This window comes from Euleptes europaea, chromosome 6, assembly GCF_029931775.1.
Source record: "Euleptes europaea isolate rEulEur1 chromosome 6, rEulEur1.hap1, whole genome shotgun sequence".
In the NCBI taxonomy this organism is placed as follows: domain Eukaryota; kingdom Metazoa; phylum Chordata; class Lepidosauria; order Squamata; family Sphaerodactylidae; genus Euleptes; species Euleptes europaea.
Genome location: NC_079317.1, coordinates 77,838,205 through 77,856,822, shown reverse-complemented (window position 1 = coordinate 77,856,822; position 18,618 = coordinate 77,838,205). Strand labels below are relative to the sequence as shown.

At 40.5% G+C, this 18,618-nt stretch overlaps 1 protein-coding gene across 1 annotated transcript in view; it reads left to right on the top strand.

The window, feature by feature from the left end:
- DCDC1 (doublecortin domain containing 1) overlaps positions 1-18,618 on the top strand; it is a 336,080-nt gene that overhangs the window by 291,893 nt on the left and 25,569 nt on the right. The window contains exons 21-29 of the mRNA XM_056851932.1: positions 637-736; positions 1,829-1,964; positions 3,721-3,880; positions 8,738-8,896; positions 10,134-10,337; positions 10,892-11,006; positions 13,141-13,311; positions 16,308-16,457; positions 18,285-18,488. Coding sequence (XP_056707910.1) covers positions 637-736; positions 1,829-1,964; positions 3,721-3,880; positions 8,738-8,896; positions 10,134-10,337; positions 10,892-11,006; positions 13,141-13,311; positions 16,308-16,457; positions 18,285-18,488 — 1,399 coding nt within the window. The remainder of the gene's footprint in view (positions 1-636; positions 737-1,828; positions 1,965-3,720; positions 3,881-8,737; positions 8,897-10,133; positions 10,338-10,891; positions 11,007-13,140; positions 13,312-16,307; positions 16,458-18,284; positions 18,489-18,618) is intronic.

Below are 18,618 nucleotides of genomic sequence, written 5' to 3'. Positions count from 1 at the left end.
AGCACAATCCAGCCCATAGTTTTAATCCAGCACTCACCAATAAACTCCATCAACTCAGTCTAAGTTTGTATGTACAAATGCAGCCCAGAAAGCTCCTTCTTTGTCTTGCCAAAACATTTCTGCTTCATATTCTATACAGCCGAGGAAACACCTGTCTTGAAACTGTTCCCTGTGGACAGGATTAGTTGTTCCTAGATCTGATTTATTTTCACTTTAACTTAATAAGTAGGGTTGCCAACTTCCAAGTACTAGCTGGAGATCTCCTGCTATTACAACTGATCTCCAGCTGATAGAGATCAGTTCACCTGGAGAAAATGGCCACTTTGGCAATTGGACTCTATGCCATTGATGTCCATCCCCTTCCCAAACCCCGCCCTCCTCAGGCTCCTCCCCAAAAACCTCCCGGCGGTGGCAAAGAAGGACCTGGCAACCCTATTAATAAGAGACCTGGCTGGATTTATAGTCCAGCTGGGTAAGCTACCCTTTTGGTTAACTCCATTCTAGTTAATTGATATTTCTAACGAAGAGTATAGCCACCCTATTTCGAATGTACTGGTTCCACCCCTCAACCCCCCAAAGTTCTGAAGCCTTCATGCAAATAAAGCTGAATATGCCTGATTTTTCCTCCCAAAAAAGGTGCACCATGATGCTGAATTTGCCCTTTGCTGCTAGAAGGCTATTTACTGGGAAAGGACTAGAAATCTTTTTCTTGAAAGATTTGGAGAGAGATCAGCTGGTAAGAAAGATTAAGAATGCATTTGGAAACACCCATTAACGGCATGTGTGATGAACTACATTCTATGGTATTCTGAAACACTGCATGAAGCTATACACTGGAATGTGTTACGTTTGTTTGTTTCTGTTTGATTCTGTACACCGGTTTCCTGGCTTCCCTCATCATTTTAGTGCACTGTAACTTCCTGTCCTTGAGAGTGCTGATTCACCAGCAGACACGGGAATGCTGAGATGGACCTTGCTCATGCCAGCTCTTTGTCATCAGAAATGCCATAGCCCATATGCATTGTGAGGTGGCGATAATGCACTCCTTCCACCCTGTGGGTTGGCAGCAGCATTGTTCTAAGAATTCCCTGTGCCCCTTTGTCCATAGCTGTTGGTGGCAGCATTGCAGCTGAATGGGAACCAGTGGGAAGGAGGGGGGCACTGGTGCTTGCTTCTATAAGCTCCAGTTCAGTTGTGATGGTGTCGTTACTGTTCCTGCCTGAAATTCGAGCGTACATGTGCCAAAGCACTTGGGCGAATAAAAAAACAAGTCCCAAATTATTAAATATTTGAATAAATAAACAACATTTTAAAAAACGTTTAATCCCCAGGTTTAGATGATACATACACATTCGTAATTTCAAGAGCAGAAAGAATAACTTTAACTACAGAGAGTGTATCTCTTATAACTACCAGCCAAGAGAAATAAAAGGTGAAAGTTATTCGAGCAGACAGGAAACTTATAAATCAAGCCCTTTGAGTTGAGTATAAACCACAATGAAGTGAGTTAATGATTCCTTTTCTGCCCTTCCGCATGGACAGGATCTCTGGTGTTGTTACTGTCATTACATGTCAAGTCATGTAAAATTTGGCATTTTAATGAACAATTGATTATTTTAATGGTTTTTAAAACATTGATCAACTCTTTCTTATCTTAAAATTGCAATTTTCAAGTTATTATGCAATAAAATTATTCTCCCATGGTTCTAATGACCCAAATTTTCAGTAATGTAAATATCAGTTTCTTCTTATATCAATCAATCTATTTATTTACAGTCATAGACCATCCAATAAAACAGGATTACTTCTTATATCATTTTTGCTACAGGTTTATGTTTCATGTGGAGAACAGTGGATTGATCCACACTTGACCATGGCCCAGAATAAGAAACGCCTCCAGTTGAGTAATTTAATGTCTGATATAACTGCTATTCGTGCATACTGTGTCATGCGTAACCCAAAAAGTAAGCATATCACAATCTCTGCTGTTTTTGTAAAATGTATGTTTAACATATGCATATAAGAAAAATTAAGCATGGTCAAGCTAAGAATGGGAAAGGCCTATTGATTTCACCTGTAGCTAATAAACCAACATCAAACCATGGTTTAATATGACAGTTTGACATAACCCCTAACCATAGTTAGTCTAGTTAAACCATGGTTTCTTGTCATGTCTGAATAAGTTAATAGTGCTTCTCATTGACATGGATTATGCCCTCAGTTAGTTTGATGTTTTTGTTATCACAGCTGGGAGTGTTTTATAGCTCAAGATAAACCGATTTTTCTTTTTAGGCTTAGTCCAGTTGTGTAACTTTCTTTCTTTCTAGAAGGCAATTATTGGGGTACATTCTATTTTCCAACAATGTGTAAGTGCCCAGCATGCAACTCTTTATCTCCTGAAATATGGCTACTCTTCACTCACCATCCCATCTGCTGCATCACTGGGTAGTTTTTGAGTGGCTTTCAATGTGTGAGGAAATAAGAAGCCCACATATGATTGCAAAGTTTCAGTTGGGGGAGTTCCATAACATTAACAGAATCTGTTAGAGATGCTGGCACAGCCATGCAGATGCCTTTCTCACAGGGTAATAATACAACTACTGGTGGAATTTTATTACTGTAACCCCAGGAGTGGCAGGAGCGGCACAGCAGAGTGGCAGGAGCCAATGTGGCTTGGGACTGTGGTGCTGAAAAAGGGGGTCATTTTATTATTCCCTCCTATGTCATTGCTCCAATCAAAAAGCTGGTTTAAGCCCCAGTAGGGAAGAGGTGACTCAGTCAAGGATGCCACAGCCCTCAGTTTGGAAAACCTGAGCAAGGCTATTAACGCTAAGATTTTTTGGAGGTCATGAGTTCATAGGGTTGCCATACATTGGAAGTGACTTGACTGCACTTACACACACAGGGAAGAGAGAAAGGTATTCTCTTTTTCCCTACTTGGACTGAAACCAGCTGAAAAACTAGCATTTTTAATTGGTGGAATGGTCAAATTTGAAATGCTACCCCCCCCCCGCACCCCAGCAACAATCCATATCAGTTGCTTTTTTGGGTCAAATAACACATGTTCCAAGTAACACATCATCCACTCAATAAACTTCATGATCTCATATAGTTTGCCTACAGTAAATGCTTTGGAGCAGGAGGCTGAAGTGCAAATAGCAGAGCACGTTTATTTTCTTTTGAGTGCCAAACATTGTTATCCATGAAGGGGTAATATGTGTTCTAGTGGATTAATTACCTCTCTTCAAAATAGACAGCATTGAGCTGTAAGTGGTCTAGTGAAGCGTTATTCTTATCTACAGTTCAGTACTGAGATGCTGTTTTCTTATTATTTATTTATACCCTGCCTTTCTCTCCAGTAGGGACCTAAAGAGTCTTCCAACATCATTTGCCCCTTCTCCTTTGTATCCTCACAGCAAAACTTTGTGAGATAGGTTAGGTTGTGAGAGTCACTGGCACAAAGTCACCTAGTGAGCTTCTACCTAGTGATCTGGGGATACAAACCTGGATCTCATGGATCCTAATCTGACATTCTAACCACTACACCATCCTGTCTGTACACATAAATCTTTCTGTAGAAACATCATTGTGAAAATATTTGTGAAAATTGTGGAAATATCGTGTTGTGAAAATATAGTGTTTGCCTTATAGAATGTTAGTTGGGGAAATCAACATCTTCTATAACACTATATAAAGAAAAAAATGTGTACATTTTTCTAGACCTTGCTTTAGAGGTAAAGAATCATATTGCTGTTGGAGCCAAACTTTCTGTTGAAAGAACTGCCGTGGATTTTGAAGGGGAGAAGGTTTTTGATGAGTTGGAAGAAAAACAAGCTGAAGAAAACACTCAAAACATTGACGACAAAACAGACAAATGTTTGTAAGTAATCTTAAATGATAGAACAGCTGTAGTGTATATACAGCTAGATTCAAGTCCAATAGCAGAGACCAACATTGCTGTCATTGCCCATAGATAGCACAGAAGCCTGCAAAACCAGAAAAAGCAAATGTGCGTATTTCTATGGCATCTCTATTATACCACCCCAAAGTATCCAAAGAACTCTTTGTGGTGGTAGAAAGTGCCATCAAGTCAGGGTGACTTATGGTCATTCTGAGGTGGTTTGCCATTGCTTTCCTCTGCATCACAATCCAGGTATTCCTTGGAGGTCTCCCATCCAAATATTAGTAATATGCATTGTATATTGTGTTTGTATGTGCTATTTTACATATAATGAGAAAAATTAATATTACTTCAGAGAAGATCTACAAAAGCCTTAGGAACAGTTCTGCAATTCAATATTCAAGCATTTGTGTAAGCACTGGAATAAGCCAATTTCTCTAACTCCAACTGAAAGAGCTTGCTTCTTCAAAGAGTAGGTTTTTGTAAAGATACAGCTTTCCATAACCTTAAAAACAACATTTATGAAATGTAAGCTGATATTCATAAGTTCATTTATGTAGAAGCTTGTTCAATTGAATTTTCTGGGAATAGCATCAAAATTTTGATACATCCTTTATGCTAGTAAAAGTGTGTTAAAGGGTATCACTCAAAATTCCCTGTTGTACTCAGTGAATTTTATCCAGTTGTCACTCCTTGCTGTGGCCTCAGACCAGGGATCCTCTGTGTGTGTGTGTTAAGTGGCTTCAAACTTGTGCATAAGGGCTGCCCTCCCATGATCCTCCCTGGCCACCTGCATTGCACAGAGGCACCTAAGTAGTTCATACAGTGCTTAGCTCTGTGCCTTCTCCTACACCTCTGTGCCTTCCCAAAGTGAGAAGTTCCTTCCCTCATTCCACCCCCTTCTCCCTGTTGTCTTTTATGTTCCTTTAGCTAGCCTTTCCCTAGCTTCTTTGGGATTGGGAGTTGATTGCTGTCTGGCTGCACCTCCTCTGGCTCAGTCTCTCTTCTTCCCAGCTGGGAATTGGCTCTGCCAACATCTCAAGTTTCTCACAGCCTCCTGCACCCAACCTTGGCTGGCCTCTGCAACCCTTCCTTGTCCCAATGTCTTTTGCAGCTTCTGGAGCCTCCCTGTCTGCACTGCAGCTGTTGGCCTCCTTGGACTATCCCTTTGCTGCTGCTCCCCTGCCCATTTCCCCAGCTGCCCAACTTTAAATCCTGAAGTCGTCTGGCTGAGCCCATTCTCCCAACAATGGCAGTGCATCAGTCCTGCTGGCTCTCTGGCCACCCCTTGTAGTTTTGTTAACATTTCAATATACCTCATTCTCAACATGTCCAGATCTGTGGATAAAGAGATTGGAACCATGAAAGGCAAGATAGATATTTCTACAAAACTGAAAAATGCCCATGGTTTGCAGAGTAATCTGAAATGTAAAAATAATAATATAAAGAATAAAAATTGAAGGGTTAACCCCCCCCCCAATAATAGAAGCAGCACTGGTAGCTTTAAGAAATGAAAACCCTCAGTGGCTGTTGCTAAGCAACTATACAGTATTGCCAGCCTTCAAGCCTTTGTTTCTGTCAGAAAAACACGGGGTGGGGGGAAGAATATTTCCAGGGTCTTTGAGGGAGGAGTCCTCTGGCCCAGGCCCAGAGGCAACCATGAAGTGACTTGCTAACACACGACTTGCATGACTAACCTAGGCCCAGCTGCTAGCCACTATTCAACAGCAGCCACCCCATAATAGCAAGTGTGGCATAATGGTTAGAGTTTAAGACTAGGATCTGGGAGAGCCATGTTCAAATCCTCACTCTGTGTGGAATCTTGCTGGGTGATTTTGGGCGAGTCACACACACTCAGCCTAACCTACCGCACAGGGCTGTTGTGAGGATAAAATGGAGGAGACTAATGTAAACTGCTTTGAGTCCACATTGTGGGGAAAGGCAAGGTATAAACGAAGTCGATAAATATAGCTGAAGATTGGGGGCAAATAAAATGTAGGTTGGATGGTGGGTGCGAAAGAGAGAAGGAAGTAGGGAAGGTGAGAATGTGGAGGTTACCAGGAGAAGGAAAAGATGAAATAGTATGGGAGAGGCATACAGGGGGATGAGAGGCACCTCTGCAAGTCCTTGTGGTTTCCCAACTATGCAGCTACGCCTAGCCTTGCGGACAGCACTGCACAGAATTTTCCCAGAAAGAGGCTGCCAGGGGGAGGAAAGGAGGGAAAGCTGAAGATGGGGGCAGATAAAAGTAGGTTGGCTGGTGGGTGGGAAGGAGAGAAGGAAGCAAGTAAATGGGACAGAAAGAAACAAGCAAAGGGGACAGGCTATGGGAGCTTTCAGGGAAGTGAAAGAGGAAATAGTGGAGGAGGGGAACTGAGATCAATCTGCAAGTCCTTGCTTGTATATTTACAGTACACTAGCAGTGCAATTCTCAGTGGGGTTATACGCTTCTAAGCCCATTGACTTCAATAGACTTAGAAGGGTGTAGAAAAGAAATCACTATTAAACCAGTTTAATCTAAGGATGCACATTTGTTTTAGAATAAATGGAAAAACAACTGAAGAAGCCCCGTTCATTTTTCATTCATTTTGAAATAAAAACTAAAGGGAATGAAAATGAATTAAAGCTTTCATTTTGTTTCCATTGGCTTAAATGGAAGGCATATTTCAGCTGTACTTTCTTTGTTTTCTCCCTGATTTTGATTCCCCCAATCAGTCAATCATTATTGCAAAATGTCAAACAGATGGGGGAAACAGTCCTAGTTTTCTGGACAATCAAAGTAGAGGATTATGGATCTAAAAGAAATTGGATGTTGTAGGATCGAAAAAGCTGCATGGCCAATTACTGTGCAATGTGGCAAATCCCAAAAGATTATATTGTAAATGGGAAGCAATTGGTGACTCATCAGAGTACTCAGGATGCAACCAGCCCTATTGGATCAAAACAGTAGTCCATCTAATCCAGCATCGTGTTTCAAACAGTAGTTAATCAAATTGCCCTTGACTGGAGGACTAATAAACAGGGCACAGAGGCCCCTGATGTTGCCTCTAGTGCTAGTCTTCAGGAGTTTACTGCCTCCAGATAGGGAGGTTCATTCTAGTTACTATGGCTAGTAGCCATTGTTGGACCTGCCCTTCATGAATTTGTTGTATTTCCTCTTTAGGTCATCTGTTCCCAGCTCATCACCTTCATAGTGTCTGCTGGCAGTGAATTCAACAATTTAATTTCTCATTAAATAAAGAAGTACTTCCTTTTCTCCGTCCTGAATGTAATGCCCATCAATTTCATTGAGTGCCTCTGAGTTCTAGTATGGGGGAGGCAGAAAAAGTCCTCTCTATTCACTTTCTCCACTCCATCCGTTCTTTTATAACCTCCATCAGGTCGCCCATTTTCTAAACTAAACATTTTCATCAAGCTATCTACTTCAATCCCAAAATTTCTGTTCTCCTCAGTCTCCACCAATTCAGACCTCATCAGCATATATTTAGTATTATACTTTCTTTGTTCCATAGAACAACCAATGTATAAGAAGCACTGCCATTAATAATGAAATTATGAAAACAAGAAAAATGTCTGGTATATGTCTTTTGCCTCTGAAACCCTGTTTCCTGTTTAGCCAGTCTGGCAGACAGGATCCCTTTCTGTACTATCTGAGAATTTCATCCAGATTGAATGGAAAACAAAGAAGTTACCACAATAACATGTTCCTTGTTAAAACTAAAATTGAATTATGTAGAAATTAATGAAATGAATAACAAATGAAATTTTGGAAATGAAACTTCAGGGGAAAAAACCCAAACACTTGCACGCCTTTGATTAAAGCCCACTTTTTGTAGATATACCAGTAGAACTCTGTACCACTGGGGTTCAAATCCAAGGTCTTCTAGGAATTTGCTATGTGATATTCAATAAATCACTGGAATAAGTATCGCCGTCAGTTAGTTTTTTAAACTCAGTGCGTTTGCAGGGAACTTATTCTTTCTCTGAGAAAGGCATCATTATGAAGTTTCATGCTCTGCTTATCACAATAAATTGTTGTCCTAGCAGGGGTAATCTTTTCTTTATTCCCATTTTTGGTGTTATTTCTAAGGTGTTTTCCCCCTCCTGCATGAAAAAGGAACAATCTACAATAACATGAATACTAATGATGGTTAATTTAGACCAGTGGTTCCCAAAGTGGGCAGTACCACCCCCTGGGGGGCGGTGGGATTACCTAGGGGGCACTAAGAGGCAAGAGGGCAACAGGGGCCCTAGAGGTGAGCCCCTTCAACTGTGTTTTTCACTAATTTACAATAGATCAAGCTATGGCACCATGCTGGCAAATTTGGGGAAAACTATCAGAATTTTTTTTCCAGACTTTGAAGAGCTGGTACCACTGGATCAAGTTCATCAGTTTTGTTGAATAAATTTCAACTAAAAAGTTTTAATTGGATTTTGAATAGAGGTGCAATTAATTGTTACTGTTTTGAAATTTTATTGTTATTATCTTCTTTAGTGAGTCATGCAAACCCCTATTTTGAATAATACTTTTTATAGGATAGGGTAGAGGGCGCTGGGGTTGAGTTTGTGGAACCAAGGGGACAGTGGCCTGAAAAGTTTGGGAACCACTGATTTAGACTGCAGTCCTGTACACAGTTTAGTTGCCATTGCCTGTACGCAGAACTGGAGCCACTGCTGTTTATTCAGATAAAACTCCCACTGACACAAGGGGAAAAACTCTTATTTTAGCTGTTAACATCCTTATGAAACTCAATTTATTATTGAGATCTTGTGAAATTTAAGTTGGCGATGAGCCCTGATATTCTACATTTCAAATTGACTTTAACATCTTTTTAGGAATTCACATGCAAAATCCCATCTTAAAGTTGATAAATTATCTACAGCTACTAAGTATAATTGGCAGGAAAACCCCTATGCTTTTGAGGAGAACAACAGCTTCCAGAAGGAAAAAGATGAAAAATTCTTTGAAACTGCAGAATTGTATCAGAAATACAGGTCAGATATGTATATTTTCTGCAAGGTAAAATGATCTTGCTTCTTTTGCATCTAAGTTTTCTTCGATGGTGTCTTCCCTTTTTAAAGAGAGTGGGGACCAAAACAACCCGTAGTGAGTATAGGAATCAGCCATTTCCCAGTTTCAAGCAAGCATAATACAGCCCAAGTAAATGTAACATTTAATTCTCGGTGCTGTACAGAAATGTGTTTTATAAGATTCCAGTGGACTTAGCAGTGTGTAACTCTGTTTAGGATTGCACTTTCTGTCAGTTAACTCCACTGTGCTCTTCACCAATTCTTTTCTAGTTTCAGTTGGCCTTCTGTACCGTCATCTGTACAGTTTTTAAATATCTGTGGTCAACTTTCTTGATATTTTGATGAGCTCCTTGAGACTTTATATAACAGAAGAACAGGTCATTAATAATAATAATTAAATGCCGTCAAGTCACAACTGACTTATGGCAGCCCATAAGTGGTGTAGTGGTTAAGAGCAGTGGACTCTAATCTTGAGAACCAGGTTTGATTCCCCTCTCCTCCACGTGAGTGATGGACTCTAGTCTGATGAACCGGTTTTGTTTCCACATGAAGCCTGCTGGCCTCAGAACTCTCTCAGCCCCACCTACCTCACAGGGTGCCTGATTTGGAGACGGGAAGGGAAGGTGATTGTAAGCTGCTTTGAGACTCCTTAAAGGTAGAGAAAAGTGGGGTATAAAAACCAACTCTTCTTCATGGGGCTTTCAAGGCAAGACATGAGCAGAGGTGGTTTGCCATTACCTTCCTCTGCATAGCAATCCTGGTCTTCCTTGGTAGATTCCAATTCAAGTACTAACCACATTGCTTTGGTTCTAAATTCTGATGAGTTTGGGCTATTCTGGATTATTCAGGATGCTCACAGGTCTTTTTTGTGTGTCATCAAGTCATAGCCAACTTTCAACGACCCTCTAGGGTTTTTCAAGAGAAGAGACATTCAGCAATGGTTTGCCATTGCCTGCCTCTGTGTAGTGACGCTGGTATTCCTTGGTGGTCTCCCATCGAAATACTGACCAGGGCTGACCCTGCTTAGCTTCCGAGGTCTGATGAGATCAGGCTAGCCTGGGCTATCCAGGTCAGGGCCACAGGTCAGTAGCAGTGAACAAAGATTCTGCCCACTTAATTTGTCTAGGTCTCTTTTGTCTGTTACCATACAATGTGATGGTTAAAAGGCATTTTTCATTCTAAATACATTGTTTGACCTTAGGCATCAACCTAAACCAACTAAAGAACTGCAGAAAGCCCATCACCAACAGTTTGAATTTAGAAATGGGAAAATTATCAGCTGTAGCTCTCCAAATCTTGTTTTGGGTGTGGAGAATTCTGACCTGCATTCTGGTACTGAAGTGGTTTTGTTGGAAAACAAATGTGAAGACATCAATCAATACTGGATATGGAGAGAGGATAACAGGTACGAGTACATTGTTAGAAATGCGTGGAATTTCACAAGCCTTTATTGGCCCTCACAATGTCATCAGCAGATTGACCTTCCATCAGGGTGGGTCAGGTTTCCATTTCATTTGTTCTTGAAGTGCAGACATATTATGCTTTTCTCTTCTAGCTAGATTTCTGCAACTTTCTGTGCATGTCTCTCAAAAGAGAAAGCATAGACAAAGGGATGAGAAAATGGCCAAAAGTACAAATTTTGCCTATGGAGGATTCTACATTTAAATTATAAAGACATTATGGGAAATTCTTATTTTCTTCTCACCTCCTTATAGTAGAGTTTATCCTAGCCTCCCTTTGGAGACACATTATAAGCTTCTTCAGATTCTACTAAACCATCTCATGTGTGATTCAGGGGGAGTTGCAAGTCAGGTAGTTATTTCCATATGCCCTGTAGGTATGTGTTGAAGCCCTGAATATATCACAACACCAGCCTGGAAGTGAGCCACTCAGTTAGCAAACCAATGTCAAAATATCTGTGATGTAATCTTATACTGTCAATCACCCTTCTGCTCCTAGGACATTTCATCTAATGACGGACCCCAATCTAGTGTTAGCAGTATCAATGCCCAACATTTTGAATGGCTATCCAAAGTATCCATTGAAAATGCAAGGATGTGCTGTTATCGTTCAGGTAAGGGAAGGATATATTTACACAGAGAAACTGCAGAATGATTATCTTTATATTCAATGTATATATAAAGAAATGTTGCCATGAACAATTGTATGGTTTTTAAAAAACGACTTCCTTGTATTCTAGAAGAAAATGGCATGTTGTTCCAGCACTATATGGTTTGGGACCAATATACTTGAAGAACTGCCTACTCTCTTATGAACATACCTGATCACTATGGTCATCTTCAGAGGCCCTGCTTTGGGTGCCCCCACCTTCTGAAATTAGGTAGTTGACAACCCAGCAGAGTTCTCGGTCATGGCACTAAAACTCTGGACTGTCTCCCCAGAGAGATTAATGTGTCTCCTTTTTGTTGATTTCCTCTAGTGGGTGAAATCTTTTTTTTCCCTTCAATTTGGCGCTCCTTCAGTGATCCCTCCTTCCTGCCCAATATTTTAATTGTAATTTTTATGTCTTTGTATGTACTTTAGTTCTGGTTTTAATTGTTTTAATGATGTTGTTCTTTCGGTTGGTTTTTAGAATCTGATTTTATTATGTATGTTTTAATTTGTTAGCTGCCTTGCTGGCCCTTGTGAGGGCAGAAAGGCAGGATATACATTTGGTAAATAAATAATAAAAGGTAAGGCTGGGAGAGAGCCAGAGTGGTGTAGCGATTACGGTGTCGGACTAGGACCTGGGAAACCCAGGTTCAAGTCCCCACTTGTCCATGGAAGCTTGCTGGGTGACTTTGGGCCATTCCCACACTCTCACAGAGTTGTTGTGAGGATAAAACAGAGGAAAGGAGAATGATGTAAGCTGCTCTGGGTCCTCATTGGGGAGAAAGGCAGGATATAAATAAATAAAGTAAATAAATAAGATGGTTGAAAAAGTAACTTTCGTGGTTTGACAGAACCAGGGTAGTCTATTTTTCTGTTAAAGATTGATTCTCATACATTTCCTTTGCTGTCAAGGATCCATTTCCTGAACAATGGCAACCAGAGAAACAGGTTTTAATTAAACTATACTTTATGACCCAACTTATGAGAACACAGGTTTGTACAATAGGTTTAATGTAAACAAGCAGTTTCTTTAGCGCACTTAAATACTTCAGCTAATATATATCGGATGATCATATCTAGAGGAAGAAGTGTGATCTCCAGAACCTTTCACCTTGCATTCCAATCTTAAGAAACTAATTTTAGCTATGGCTATGGAAACTGTGGGTTGTGCTGCTGCTTCTAATGGCCAGGTTGCATCTTACAGTTTTTGACATCTTGTGGCTAGGAAACAGACACGTGTCAGCTGCAAGCACTCCCAGTCCTGATTCAGATTGGGACAGTGGAGTGTGGGGAGAGATCAGCTACATTCACAGTCCCCTACCCCACCACCACCAATGGGAAAAGTAGTGGAAGCTGTCGTCCACACATACCATGGTTCTTTCCAAACTGAGGACCCACATGTTTGGGGAATGAGTAGAGAACTTGCAACTAATGTATGACTGACTGATTCAAAATCAGGTTGGGTTACCCATTCACAATTTATTGAAAGTTTAGCTATGGGTCCAAAGCTGTACACCACTTGCCACTTCTACTGCCTGAACATTCCAAGCCCATGGTTGTGCCTATGTTCATGATTCCCACGGTTACAGTATGCAAAAATTTTCACTTGGCCTATCTGCTCTCTGGAAATGCCAGTGTTAAGCCTCTTGAGGTTGTGGCCCTAACCATTCTTGAAGATCTAACAAATCTTGAATTTCACTCACTTTTATCTGCTTTCATTACTGGTTATCTAAATTATATTCGTTTTCCTTCTATTACTTTTAATTGGACCTTGCCTATTGTCCAGGAATGGTGCTAGAGAATAAAAAAATACAGGGGATAACCCATCCCCACCAACATTGTAAAGAACAAGAACCCTGTCCCCATTACTCATTCTTTTGTGGTGATGGTTTGACAGTGTTTATGAAAAGTATTTCAAAGACAATTGTGTGTACAACAATCTACCCAAAAAAGCAAAAAAGAAAAATGGACCTAGTTTCTTTCCAGGTAACCTTGACTATTTAAAAGAATGACTTTTTATATTAATGACTAGTTGAACAAAAATGGCCAATACTGGAAATCTTAAAATAAGATGACAAACCTTTATGTTTTGGCAGACATACAAAGAATGTATAAATGGTGCTGCCAATCAAAAGTGGAATTACTTGGAAACAACAAAGGTTTTTAATGCCTTTTATAGCACAATATTGGACCAAGAAATCACAGCAGCAAATTATGCGTCTATTTGTACATTCTGCGTGACCAGCACAGAGAAAATAGATCAACCTGTAAGTAATTTTGTTTAGTATAATAAAACAAAAACAAAAAACCCATCCAAAAGTAATCAGAGAAATAATGGCTGAACTCTATATCTCTTATGCAACTGAAACAGATATATTGAGCATTCTACTTCCTGCTATCTGTGTAAAATGTAGAAATGATAAGCAGAGTTGATGGTAAGGACGGTTAACTGGCCCAGATTGTTTGATTCACTTACACACTCTTAAATGCCACTTTATTTTGATTCTTTTTCAAACTGCTAGAAACACTATAATGAATGGGATCAGTACAGAGTAGTGCCCCAGTATGGGTACAGTTCTGGAATTTTTTTAGGAGCATTAGGAAGATACCCATGTTAATAACATCAACGCTTATTGTGCTGTAGCAGGACCCAGGCCTGTGAGAGAGTTGGGGTGGGCTCTCACACCAGATGATCTAGCGGCACTAGAAGGAGGAGCTGTGCCCAGCCCTAAGACAGAAACCAAAGATGAGTCATAGAATCATAGAGTTGGAAAGGGCCATACAGGCCATCTAGTCCAACCCCCTGCTCAATGCAGGATCAGCCTAGAGCATCCCTGGCAAGTGTTTGTTCAGCCTCTGTTTAAAGACTTCCAGTGAGAGGATGCTCACCACCATAAAGCATGGAACAAGCAGTCAGTGTCAGGTATTCCAGGCACTTTGGATATCTCCCAAGGAGCAGACAACTTGCTCCCCAAAAATGAGCTCGTATATCTCTCATCATTCTGCCTGTTATCCGAGGCTGAGCCCCACCACCTTCATTCCCTTGTCTTTTGGCTAATACAGATAATAGTACTGTCTTCTTTGGACCAAGGATACTGGGAATCATGAGGCCTATAGTGGTGAGAGCAGTGGTTTCTTGGGAGGGATATATCTTCGTGGCAAACAAGACAATACTTTTAGGGTTTCCCTGACCTGACTTTAATTCTCCTCAGAAATGTAGGGGCCCAATTTGGATTGCACCGAATACTGCACATTCAGCCAATTTGGCAAATATTGCCCACCCCCTAGACTGTTTCAAGTCTGGAAAATGGTGTGGAGGCTAAAGCCTCTCCTCTCCACAAAACCACAGTCTCAGATTTGGCCCCTTGGGAACTTAGTTTCCCCCACACACACACCTTCTGGGCATGGAGTAGGGGTAACTAGGGGTGTGGGGGGAGATAGTTGTGATTTCCTGCATTGTGCAAGGGGGTTGGACTAGATGACCCTGGTGGACCCTTCCAACTGTATTATTCTATGATTCTATATGGCTGTATTTTCAAAGAGAATGGGAGTTGGGTCAGGGAGACCTCAACCTGACTTGTAGGTAATTATATCATCTAGTTTGGCCCTTGGCGGTGCTGTATTTGGTGGTTCCCAGTTGGTGGGGCTTTGGCTTGGGTGGGGGGGCTCTTGGTGACAGGTGTCTAGGTCATGGTCAAAGACAGTGCTGGTGTTTCTACAGGCTGTGCCACTAGACACCCATAAATCTTCCTGGCACCACTGCCTCTGGTTTAAGGCCCTTGCAGTTTTATAGCCCACCTTTCTTCCCAGTGGAGACCCAAAGTGTCTCCTCTCTTCTATTTTATCCTCACAACAACCCTGTGAGGTAGGTTAGGCTGAGGGTTTGTGACTGGCCCAAGATCAGTCAGCAAGCTTCCATACCAGAGTGGGGATCCAAACCTGGGTCTTCCAGATCCTAGTCTTACACCCAACCACTACACCAATGCTGGAGCTGGGTTCCTAACACTATTTTCTTTAGATACTACAACAATGACATTGGAGCTGCTTTTCAAACTCATCTTTGGCACTGTTTGAAGCCTGACACCATGTGGAGGCAATTGCACACATCTTTACAACCTTACTATTGTCTCTGAACTCATCCAGATGACAATTGCCTGGGAAGGAACACCACAGTTGGAGGTCATTACCATGAAGTTCTGCGGCTGTTGTAACATCTGTGTGCGTGTTAAGTGCCTTCAAGTCGCTTCTGACTCATGGTGACCCTATGAATCAATGTCCTCCAAAATGTCCTGTCTTTGACAGCCTTGCTCAGGTCTTGCAAACTGAGGGCTGTGGCTTCCTTTATTGAGTCAATCCATCTCTTGTTGGGTCTTCCTCTTTTCCTGCTGCCCTTTTGGATGCACACCTTAACATGGTGAGGGAGGTTGTGTGTGTCAGGGAAATTGAGAGCAATACTGTAAGGGGTCTAGACTCTATCAAGAGACTAAACTCCTAGCAGAGTCACTCAAGACGGAATGGTCTCAGCTGAGACACCATACGAAGATACATGCACCCCCTTAAGGGATCAATAGCCACATCTGCAGAAGAGAACAGACAGTTCCAGTGGTGATGGGGGCAGAGGAATCCTTGAAGGTTAGCTACTGGGCAGCAGCAGTAGTGGAAGGTGACACTGGTGGAGGATCTTTCGTAGACAACAGCAGTGCCACTACAGCTAACCCTGGTTAGTACTGTGCAGAAGAAGGCCACTTCTGACCAACCACTTCTGACCAACCTTTACCTTGAAAACCCTATGATGTGACAATCCAAAATAGAAAAAGATATAGTGCTGGAAGATGGGACCCCCAGGTCGGATGGCACTCAATCAGCTACTGGGGAAGAGCAGAGGACAAGTACGAGTAGTGCTGTTCTTAATGATGTGATTGGACTAAAGCTGAAAGGACATTCAGTGGTTGTAACATCTAAAGGGCACTTTATGTTCTTTAAATCTATACCACTGATAAAATCAAGTGTAGTATCAAACTATTTTAAAAAATATAAAAAAGTACATTAAGCAACACCAATATATCATTTTATTTTAAAATTGATACCCAGAATTTGGAGCTGGAGAAATGTGTTATTGGAATAGCTTGATGCTTAACTCTGTAAGTTTTTAAATCAAACAATGGCTGAAAAATTGGGATGCAGATAAAAATAATCAAGAGTCAACAATTCCAACTCTGTTTTCTTCATCATTTTAAAGCTTTTCAACTATTTTTCTTCACAGGGTTACTATTTCCTTTCACCGGATAGAAAGAAAAAAGTAATGATATGCTTGGCTTGTGCAAGGACCAAAAGAGAGAAAAGGGAACTGAGGAAACTGTCCCCTGGTACTGTGTTCTTCTGTGCATCTGGTGCTGAGGAAGCAGATCATTTTGTAATGTGGCCCTTTAAGTGTCTTAATGTTAAGAAGGTGTGTTTTATAAAATTGTGTCTCACCATAATGAATCATTTTATGACCTTCTCCTTTTAAGTGCTTTGAAATATTGGAAATCTGTATTTGAACTTGGAGATCAGAATTAAATTTACAATTTTACTTGATGGAGTAATGGTCTTCCTGTCGGTTAACAAGGGGTGTTATAATTTATTCATTTGGTCTTTGGTACATGGAGATGTCCTGAATATAAAGATGCATTTTAAGAACAGAAGAGCTCTGTTGGATCATGCTTTGAGTAGTACTCCAGCATCCTGTTTCTAAAAGCAGCTAAACTGATGCTTCTGAGAAGTCTACAAGCGACATATGAAATCAAAACCTCTTGCCCGTTGTTTGCCCCACTGGCAAATTTGGGGTTCTGTTTTGTTATGATGTCTCTTGCTTATTGGTAAGTCCACCCTCCATCAATTTCTCCACTCCCCTTTTAATAATTGCTGTTCTAACATATCAAATGAGAAATGCTTTTCTCAACAATCTCATAGCCCTTTTAAAATACAGTAAGATGGAATATGGTCGACCGTGGCTGTTAGCAACGCAAATACTGATAGCCAGCATCACAAATGTAACAAATGTAGCACACTCAGCAGCTTTTAAAGCTCTGTTGTAAGAAGAAAAGAGAAGAGGTTGGAGTTCAGTTGGCATGCCTGACAATTGACTGGTCAGATATTCAGTTCACTGCCTGTTGCTTGAGGGCAGTCAAATATTGTCAAATATTCCATTGTCAAAAATGCCACTCTAGAGGTGGCAGTCTACCTTTCTTATATTGTTGTGTTCTCATTTCTTAGCAAGGGCAGGACTGAGGTGCATCTGCTCCTGCTAGATGTGCAGCAGTCAGAGGCAAGACAAGCAGCACTAGAAAACTCTTCCTAATGGCTATCTTCAATAACTGGAGGCATCTTCCAATTGACTTAAAATATAGTTGTTATTGCTTAGCTTAATTGCTGTTTTAATTTAATTTTAAAAACTTTTTGAAACTGTAGGCTGACCTTGGTAGTCCAAGATAAAAGTCAAATCAAATAACTGTTTTACAGGTCACTCAGTTTTGTAAATACTTCTTAACATTGTTAGAAGGTATCTAACAGTGCAATCCTAAGAACACTTTCCTGGGGGTAAGGCCCATTGAATAAAATGGGACTTACTTCTGAGAAGACTTGCTCAGGGTTGCTCCCATAATCATTACATTTTTAAAAAGTTAATTTCACTGTTTCGTAATAATAATTTACAGATCAGTTCTCGTAATTAACATAAGCACAGAACCTTCTGATGATTATAAGTGTCTTTGCTGTTGTTCTAACAAAAACGAATGCTTTAAAAAAACTTGACAGTTGATAGTCGTTGACCGGTGAATTAAAATAATCTCTTTTTAGCAATTTATCATTAAATTGGAAAATAATTACCAAGGATTGGGGGGGGGGATATTCACCAAAGTATAAATGGCAGAATGGGTCATGGGTCTTTTTTGACCCAGAGATAATTTCCTCTGTATAGTGCACTATACATCTAGGAAATGTGCACTATACATTTATTTATTTGCCCTCCTGCCTAGTAGAAATATTTCTTCTAATTGCATATATTTTGCTAATACTCCTATAAACGTTCAGTCTTATACCCTCTTTAGTAGATCATCAGTTAAAAGTGACACATTTCAAGTACCTTTCATATTCTTGTAAAGAGTAGCATTTGAAATGGAGACCATGAGCTATTTTTGAAAAATGCATTTAGTATAATTTTAAAGCAAACTGTGATGACTCTATTTTTCTCGTCTTCAAGACTAATTTATCCACATGTGACGCTGAAGCTACCATGTATTATTTAGAAGAACTTCTAGCGTCTTTGAGGACAGAAACTTCATCACAAACAATCTCAGAAAAGATGTCTTTTGCTGTGAACCAGAAAGCAGTGAAAATAATTGCATACAGAAATGGAACTGGTTACCAAAATGGGCAGTTAATCATTGCTAGTACATTCCCTATGGTGAGTAACTATCATCCAAAGAGATAATCATAATGCAATTGACAAGGACAAGCAGCAGGTATCAATTACAGAGATAGAAACAACTAGACATTCTAATCTGCATTCCCCCATCAGATGAAATTCTGACCTT